Source organism: Camelina sativa, unplaced genomic scaffold (assembly GCF_000633955.1).
Source record: "Camelina sativa cultivar DH55 unplaced genomic scaffold, Cs unpScaffold00395, whole genome shotgun sequence".
In the NCBI taxonomy this organism is placed as follows: Eukaryota; Viridiplantae; Streptophyta; class Magnoliopsida; order Brassicales; family Brassicaceae; genus Camelina; species Camelina sativa.
The window spans coordinates 9527-19182 of NW_010921698.1; the positions used below are offsets into that span (position 1 = coordinate 9527).

Here is a 9656-nt window from a genome sequence, read left to right on the forward strand (position 1 = left end):
AATTGGTTATGTAATTAAACATATTGTTCTTCAGTTTAAGTATGGTTATACTTATTCCCCCTAAAAAAGTATAGTTATTTATATCATTATTATTTATGAGTTTGCAAAAAAATAATTTTTTGGGCAGAATATTTTTTTTTTGCGTTGGGCATTATAAAGTGCCAGGCCGGCACTGCTTAGAGATGTTCTATTTAACTAATTTTACGTATAAAAGAACTTAAAATAAGGAAAAAGAACTATCCAACGAAGGTTAATATGGATTAATTGATCTAGCTAGTTAAAGTTCTAAATTGACCCATTGGCCTTTTTTTTGTTTGGTGAGCACCCGTTGGTCTCTTGTGGTGAATGTTATAAGTTTCAAGGGATTTTTTCAAAAATATAATCACTGATTTTCTTGATTTCCTATATGCAATTTCTTGTAGTGTTAAATAGAAAAACGCAAACATATCTTTTAAAAAGAAATAACATATTTGATAGACAATGTTATTGTGATAAGACGCAAACATATAATTGTTTTAACATGGAAACCTTGAGAAAAAAAAAAAAGAGCGAAAATGACTGTGAGTGCCCAGAGAGTGAAGGCGTTTTAGAAAAACCACCATCTGTGAATTTATCTACTGGTAAAGGGTCTCACTCCATCTGACCACTCAATATTAAAACCATCAATGCTTGTCCTCTGCTACCGAAAATAAGGTAGATCCCATCCCCAAAATAATCATCACGGGATGATTTGGACAAGGAATTGATTATGCGATTGTGGTTAACCTTGTTGTGTTTTTTTTTTTTTGACAATGGTTAACCTTGTTGTTGATAGTTGATTTAATGTGATTTGGGTTTGGTTCCTTGTTTCGCAAGGTAACGTGAGTAGCTCATTAAAGAACATGGCCTTCCTAGTACTGGATTTAAACATTGGTACTATAATAGACGTCATTTCTTTCTTTTTTTTTGTTAAAAGTAGACGTCATTTCTAAGCACTAAGAACATCAAGATGAAGATGTGAACATTAAGAACATGGCCTATTTTGCAAGAGACTTCAAGGTGTGGCCTTCCCATTTTTCTATTTTGAATTATTATTATCTTAATAGTGGTTTGGATTCACTATAGACAAAATTTAGATGATGAAGACAGGCTGCTGAATCGACAACGAATCTTCTTCAAATATCTAATTGATTTTTGTTGTTTATCTTTCTGAACCAAGACTAATTTGATCCCGAGTTTGACTTATAGTACATAAGAAAACAACTGAACTTAGTTTTTTGAAAATATAGTACCATGCAACGTCCACTAAAACCATTATTAAATTATGATTTACCAACATTATTAAATTATCATTTACCAGCAAATTATGCAAAATCATTTTTGTTGTCTATCTTTCGGAATCAAGACTAATTTGATCCCGCGTTTGACTTAATAATAGCACATAAGAAAACAAATGAACTTAGTTTATTGAAAATATAGTACCATGCAACGTCAATTAAAACCATTATTAAATTATCATTTATCAATAAATTATGCAAAATCGAGATATGGGGTCATATTCAAGATCTATGCCAGCTCATTTCAATTTTTTTATAATTTGGATACTACAAATCGAAATATCATCGTCGTATCAAATTCCAAAATACCCATATCTGATTCTTTACAGTGCATATATACTAGCTCAAGTTGATTAAGAAGATACTAACTCAAAATTTAATTTATACTAGAAAATATCAAATGCAATTTAAATTTCAATTTTGGTAACTTTCTTTAGTTATTATTATTATGTCATAGAAATGTATTTTTGAAACATCTCGATATCATCCAGAGAGAGGTGCATGCAAAGAGGTTTAATAGAAAAAATTTAGTGGCTTATATTACCAGAGTTCACTATCTTTTTCTCAATTGTTGTGAAACAACTCGAGTTAAGTGTGTTTTAGCTGAAAAAAATTATGAATAGGTGATTTTTTGGAAAATGATTGTTGGTAATATGCAAGCGAGAAAGAAAGCATGAATAATATCACGTGATGATTTGTAAAATTGATAAACAAGTTCTTAAAATTTCCCGCACGTAGTATCTGGACTATCGAATAAGGGTTAGTTTGGGCTGAGAGAAGACGTGGATCCACTAAAAGGTGGTGGTCTAGAAGCTATATTTAGTATCATAACCAAACGCAGATGAGGGGGGAATCAAGAGGACTTACAATGTCAAAGAGTGACAACTTTGATGCATAATAAGTATGTTGCGGTTTGTTAGTGAGGGTTTAGAGGGAATTTTAAGAAAAACTTTGGTTGAAGTTTAAAGGGAATTTAAGAAAATAACCACCGGTCTTGTGCAAAAAAAAAAAAACTACTGATCTTATTAATTTCTTGTAGTGAGCACAGGAGAAAATAGAAAATTAAAACAAACATATCTTTTAGACGATTACATATTTGATATTTTTTTCGTAGGCTTATGTACTCTTTATTTTTTAACTAATTATTTAGACGATAAGAATAATATATTTGTTTTATACAATAAGTTCTTTTATTGTTTTTAGATGGAAAGAAGAGAAAAGGAAGAAAGAGCTAAAGAGTCGTCATCAGAATTTAGAGGAGCAAGCGTAGAGCCTTTGTGTAATACATGAGTGCCCAAAGACCGAAAATGTTTCGATATGTCGGATAATGTAGCAGAACATTATTCTTGTAAACTCCTCTTATGTCCTGCAAAATATAACATTATGTTAATGAGCAATAAATATCATATTGATTTTGATATATAGTCGTGAATAAAAAGTAGGATAATTAATAGGAAACACACCTCTTGTGGGAAATCACCGTTATCCATCTGTGAATTTATCAAGACTTTCGCACCACGATGAACTGGTGAAGGGTCCCGCTCCATCTGACCACTCAGTATTAGAATTATCAATGCTTGTCCTGTATTCACCATATTGCTCTTGTTTCCTTCCAAAGGAATATATTTCTTCTTTGGGCAAGAGAGATAACTCTCTCCCCAACCACCTTCAATGTTTTGTGTCCCAAGAATGAATTGAACCGCTCTACGAATTGCCTCGCTGTTTTCGTATGTCATGCCAGCAGCCACTAGACCTCGTACAGCAAAGAAGGTCCCAGGAATGAAGCATACTCCCCAGTTTCCAAACCATGAACCATCCGCTAGTTGCATGCTTTCGATGTATTCCACTCCCTTCGTTATAGCCCTTTCTACTTCTTTTTTTCTGTACTCTGGATGATGTTTCAAGAAGCGTACCAACACTACTACCGCTGACCCTGTGCATTCTAGATACTCATGCTCGACAATTGTGTCGTCAATAAACTCTATGGGACTAAGCCACTGTATTTGAATTTGAAATGTGTTATGTTCATTTTATATAATATCCAAAGATAATGAAACTTAAAAAACCAATAAATGATAAAGACCTCAAGCCATTTTTTCCCATTCGCTACCTCCCATATGCTTATGCCTCCATTTTTGCTCTGTTATTAAGAAAATTTTGTAAGTTACTAATCAGCTTGTGGGGNCAAGACTTTCGCACCACGATGAACTGGTGAAGGGTCCCGCTCCATCTGACCACTCAGTATTAGAATTATCAATGCTTGTCCTGTATTCACCATATTGCTCTTGTTTCCTTCCAAAGGAATATATTTCTTCTTTGGGCAAGAGAGATAACTCTCTCCCCAACCACCTTCAATGTTTTGTGTCCCAAGAATGAATTGAACCGCTCTACGAATTGCCTCGCTGTTTTCGTATGTCATGCCAGCAGCCACTAGACCTCGTACAGCAAAGAAGGTCCCAGGAATGAAGCATACTCCCCAGTTTCCAAACCATGAACCATCCGCTAGTTGCATGCTTTCGATGTATTCCACTCCCTTCGTTATAGCCCTTTCTACTTCTTTTTTTCTGTACTCTGGATGATGTTTCAAGAAGCGTACCAACACTACTACCGCTGACCCTGTGCATTCTAGATACTCATGCTCGACAATTGTGTCGTCAATAAACTCTATGGGACTAAGCCACTGTATTTGAATTTGAAATGTGTTATGTTCATTTTATATAATATCCAAAGATAATGAAACTTAAAAAACCAATAAATGATAAAGACCTCAAGCCATTTTTTCCCATTCGCTACCTCCCATATGCTTATGCCTCCATTTTTGCTCTGTTATTAAGAAAATTTTGTAAGTTACTAATCAGCTTGTGGGGTTTTGTAACAACAATTAAATTTACCTGCATATACAGAAGCATATCGACAGCTTCATAAAGCCTCTCCACATCCATTTTCTCACCAATGAACTCCGACGGCATGCTTTCAAAGATCAGACAACACTGTCCACCACACGCGAATTAGTAAACCATCTTTAGGTAATTCAGAGAGAGAGAAAAATACGCACCTCTAAACTTTCAGCAGTACAATCTGAGACAAACCATCCTTGATCTTTGTCTGAAAAACCCCACCCTCCTTTAGATCGATCTCTGAACATTTTGACATAGTCACCAGGAGGGTCTTCTGTAAACTGAGAATTCCTCAAGAAAGAGTACCCTTTTATGAGCGTTGATTTAATCTCCTCGTCAACATCAGCAGCTAACATGACTTGTAGCACGAAGGCTGCGTCCCATATTTGGCTACCAAAAGTCTACACATTGCATGTGTTTATAATTTATTATCATATCTCCGACTCCAATAAAGATTTTAGAGTTCACAAAACTAACCTGGATTTTTAGGCCGTCCTCTGCAATCCATACATAACCAGGGACACGAGCAAGATGTTTTTTAAAGAAATCACTCTCTGGATCTTCAACCCAACAAGCAAGCATATGAAACACCTAAAATATTATTCGATAAACCCATATCACTTTTTTTTTGTCTTTTTTTTTTTGTCTTTCTTCTAGTTTACTCTTCTGAATGTTAATGTTTACCTTTGGCACAGCTCCACCCGTAATGTATCGGGTAGCTTCGTCATGGTAGTGAATGAGTTCCATTGCGGTTCGGATAGCTTTTTCTCTTATGAGCTTGTTAAAAGGCCATCGATTTAAGACATTCTCGGAAAACATGTGAACACTTTTCCAAAATAAATCTTGTATTACGTTTTGTGGATAGTATAGATCTTCCTGCATCATCATCACATTTTGGTTTGTAAGGATTAATCTTAATTATCTAAAATAGTTTAAAGACCTATATAATTAACCTTTCTTAACTCTATACCAAAAAAAAATTAATTATTTCATATGCAATATATATGTGAGTAATTAAAATGTTACCTTGGCGCATGCATGTCGAGCTTGGCTCCAATCAATTTCATTATACGCCTCAGGGTAAAGCTCTTCGCGAAGCTGTAGAATGAGAGGTGTAGGTGTAGCTACAAATTTTTTACCATACAAATAGGACATTGCCATGAAAGTATCCCGCAAATAAATCCAGAGAGTGCCTGCATGCATGTAACGTGTATATGAAAAAAAATTAAAGAGCTAAACAAAACTAAATTGTAAAATTAATTTTTTAAAGCATAATATTTTTTTTGTTTTTTTTTTAAAGCATAATTTAAGGCCATCATCAGTATGTAGTTGTTCAAATGCAAACCTCCGTTAACAGAAAAATAAGAAGGTAAGAACCAGAACTCTGGCAGTATGGGCCTGCAACCAGACCATTCATACACTCCAAGAACCTAATAATATGAACAGAAGAAAAAGTTAGGGGCAAAGCACTAGCAAATTAAGATGATGATCTAAAGAGAGTCTTATCTTTAGTTGGTCATTATATACGAGACATTATACATACCGAAAGCCAAGCTTTTCCGAACAATGGCGTATAGGTCGCACCACCATGGTCAATGATCCATTTACGAGCCCTCGCACACGCACTTGTTTTACCATCATAATCAGGGTCTACTCCAAAGATTCTTAGGCAGATGTAGTTGATGACCGTGCAGAACATAAAACTGTGGCTTTCAACGTCTATTCCCCACCCACCATCCTCGTTCTTGATGTTAAGAATTTATCCAAAAATAATACAATTGATTCATTTTGAAGTCACTTATAATCTTGTTAAATTTTTTTAGATAAACTTTTTTGTTTATTTCGTATATAATTTTTTTTCCTTCTTTCGTACATATAAACAAAGCTATCCATTAGTTTAGATTAAAAAATTGATATAATGCATTTTGCCAAAACAAAGGTTTTTGTTAGGACTTAGGACTAAGGAAGGTATATGTCACGCGGCACAAATCCTTAAATTGTTATAGACTTTTTCGTATGTATATTAGGTGTGATTTGTGTAATCCTTTCTCGCATGGGTAAAGAGTCTATACTGCCAATTAGATTATTATATTAATCATTCATTATTTGTATCAAATAATAATAAATATATAAATTTTCTATTGTTTATACAGCAAATTTTATATTACTAAAGCCTTTTATCATTTAAAACTGAGTAAAACTGTTTGTATGCGTTTGGTAAGAATAGAAATCATTTTACACGACCAGTTCTACACACATCATTATTGCTTACTTACTAATCTTATATAATTTGGAAGATTAAAAAACAGGTATATACACATGGAAGTTTAAAAAAAAAAATCTTTAAAGAGTTGTTCCATTGAGTCATGAAGGAAGTACCTGATGAATGTATAAGTAACGCAACATCTCTTTCCGATGCTCCAGAGAGAAGATTTGATCCAGATGGCCAGTGATATACAAGCATATGACCTAATATTATTTTTTAATTTCATCATTGGTGCTTCTATTTTAGACTATAGTTTTAGTTAAGATAATACTAAAGTATGCAACTCACAAAGGGGGCGTTGAAGAACATACAACCAGCGTTTTCAGCTGGCCAATGTCCATCATCAGACTGCAACGCTGCCATATAAAGTATTCCTCTTCTCAGAGCCGTTCTTGCGTCTTCGTATGTTATTTTCTCTGCGTTCTCTATCTTCACTCGCGGGATCGTCTGTTCGAACTTTTTTTCCCTAAGAAACTTTAAAACCAAAAGCAAAATTTATTACGTTATATACCTGGTATAATTTTTGCTTACCGAAATAAATATTTTTACCTGCATACGCCATAGGAGATCCGCGTTGGCCTTGTATTGTGACCTATTTTCTGAGAAATTCTTTCGAGCCTGTTCAACCTCAGAGAGTTCCTCTGGAGAGCCTGCATCGGCATCAAACTCCCATATCTGCCTTCCTACGTAGTTGTTGATGGTGGTCGAGTGAGGGTCATCTCCTGCCTTAGCTCCGATCCTCAGCCTCCACATTTTTTTATATCAATTCTGCTGGACAGAAAAAGTTCATATTTTCATAATTTATTTACTATCAACAAATTTCGTTTGCGTATCAAAAATTTCAAACGTATTGTTTTTCCAATTAGGTGAAACAATTCACTGAAATTTTTATTTCTGAATAAACAAATCTTATATTAAAACAATCAAACTCCAGATCTCTTACCCTGATGGCTCTAAAGAGCTTTTTAGTAAATTTAAAGTGAGCACCGGCTTGTCCTCTTTGGATCTTTTAGAATGGAATACTACGTAACACACATATGTATCCATTTATATAACAAATTTTGCTCTAAACACACGCAGGGCTGTCAAGAAAAATTCACCCGACTATTTTATTATAATTTTATTATAGATTTCTATATGATAACGAGGATAATGCATTTAAAATTTGGAAAGAGATATATATTATTAAGAACTTTCTATTATTAATAACTAGAGAGAGGACGACCCGTTGGACGGATTTGATTTTTTTTTATTAGTTTTTGCGTACAATTTTTTTTATTTTTTTATTCTTTAATTTTGTTTTCAATAAATCTGGATGTACATAAAGTTATTCCTGTGGACAATTTTTTAATTTTTTAATTGTTTAAAATCAAAAAGAAATTATAATTGGACATTCGGTGGGTATGCAGCCCCATTGACCTCCTCAAACATCTCCGAGTTAACAATATCCGGGTATACATCCAAATAATGAAAACAAAGTAGTAAAAAAACTATTAAATACAATTATAAAAATACTATCTATTAGACACACTATAAGAAAACAGCATAAAACCGATAGGCATATTCTTCAGTTTTCCGTCGGAAACGACGATTACCGACGAATTACAGACGTAAATGTCCGTCAGTTCTAGAGCGTCGGAAAAAATAATCCGTCGAAAATCTGTCGGAAATTACCGACTGATTTCCGACAAGACAAATACCGACGGATAACCGACAAACATGTTGAGTCGGTAAACCATCAGTAAATACCGATGGATTTCCGATGGAAATCTTACCGACGGATTTCCGACGGATTATGTACCGACGGGTTTCCGACAGCATTATACCGACTGGTTTCCGACAGCATTATACCGACGGATTTCCGACGGAATATTTACCGACGGGTTTCCGACAGCACGAATACCGACGGATTTTCCGACGGTATTACTGACGGAACTACCGACGGTTTCACGATTGATTTTCGAGAAACTCCGTCATTTCCGACAGAATACCGACGGAATGTTTCGAAAAAATCCGTCGTTTCCGACAGATTACCGACCGATTTCTTCGAAAAAGTCCGTCATTTCCGACTGATTACCGACTGATGTATGTTTTGTATTTTTTTTTAAATTGCATAATTATTCAAATTTTAATACTAAATTTTTTGTTAAAATAGAAATGCTTATATAATAATATTTAAAAATTTAGGGAAATATTATTTCGTACAAACATGGAAAATGTTCTAAAAACCGAAAACATAAATATTTTACAAAACAAAGCTAGAATTCAGAAATCTAAAAGGCAGAATGTCTTGCCCGCATCTCGCTCATGAACGCTGCTAGATCCTCATCCCTCTTCTTGTTCTCCTCGTCCCTTTTTTTGTTCTCCGCTTTTTGTTCTTCCATTTCCTTTTCCAATGTTGCAATCCGAGCATCCTTCTCTTGCAGAGCTTGTTGGAACTCTTGTGTGGGAGCAAATGAGTAACCCGTTGATTGAGATAACGGGCTTTGTTGGGAGAGATTTCCAAGTCCAAAAATCCGTCCCTTGTTTTTTTCAGTTTCCTACACATTCATTTTAAAAATTATTCAAACATTTTAAAACAAAACAAAGTAAAATCAAATTTTAAAAAAAAACAAATATTACCTCATAAAAAATCTCGTTTAATTTCTCTCTTCCAAGTTCAACAGTAGACTCCGATCCTTCAGAAGATTGTTGGGAACTGATTATCTCCTCTTGCCGCCTCCTCGAACTCTCAACAACCAGCTTAGCTCTACCATCTTGTATTTGTTTGGTCTTTTTGTTGGTATGCATATCCTCCATCAAAGTAATATGGTCTGGTACCACACCACCCCTAGTAGTCTAAAAGAAGTATTTTAATTATATAAAGATTGTCTTATTAATGATAAAAATAACAATTATACGAAATCTTAAAACTTACAAGTTGGCGTTGTCGGGTATAGGCGCTAACTGGACCATTGTTGTGGGCCGCCGAAGTAGAGAAATCCGCCGAAGTAGAGAAATCCGCCGGAGGGAAGAAAGCCGCCGGATGAGGGAAGAAAGCCGCCGGAATAGCAGCTGGTTTGGACGCCGGAAGTCGCCGGATTGGACGCCGATTCGTCGCCGGAATTTTGGTTGCGAGAGCGAGAGAGAGGATTCGTCGTCGTTATGTCGACGAGTGCGAGAAAGAAGATGAAATGA

General features: G+C 34.9%; 1 protein-coding gene across 1 annotated transcript; it reads right to left on the reverse strand.

Annotated features, from left to right (window-relative positions):
* Positions 1-2474: 2474 nt before the first annotated feature.
* Positions 2475-7528, reverse strand: LOC104773008 (tirucalladienol synthase). The gene is made up of 14 exons (XM_010497558.2): positions 7423-7528; positions 7029-7247; positions 6768-6953; positions 6593-6682; positions 5757-5957; positions 5559-5643; positions 5240-5406; positions 4898-5089; positions 4691-4804; positions 4372-4614; positions 4208-4306; positions 4083-4139; positions 2780-3313; positions 2475-2682 (listed from the first exon to the last, which is right to left on the reverse strand). Exons 2-14 carry the CDS (start codon positions 7230-7232, stop codon positions 2569-2571), a joined length of 2286 nt encoding a protein of 761 aa, XP_010495860.1. The 5' UTR covers positions 7233-7247; positions 7423-7528; the 3' UTR covers positions 2475-2568.
* Between the last annotated feature and the right edge of the window lie 2128 nt (positions 7529-9656).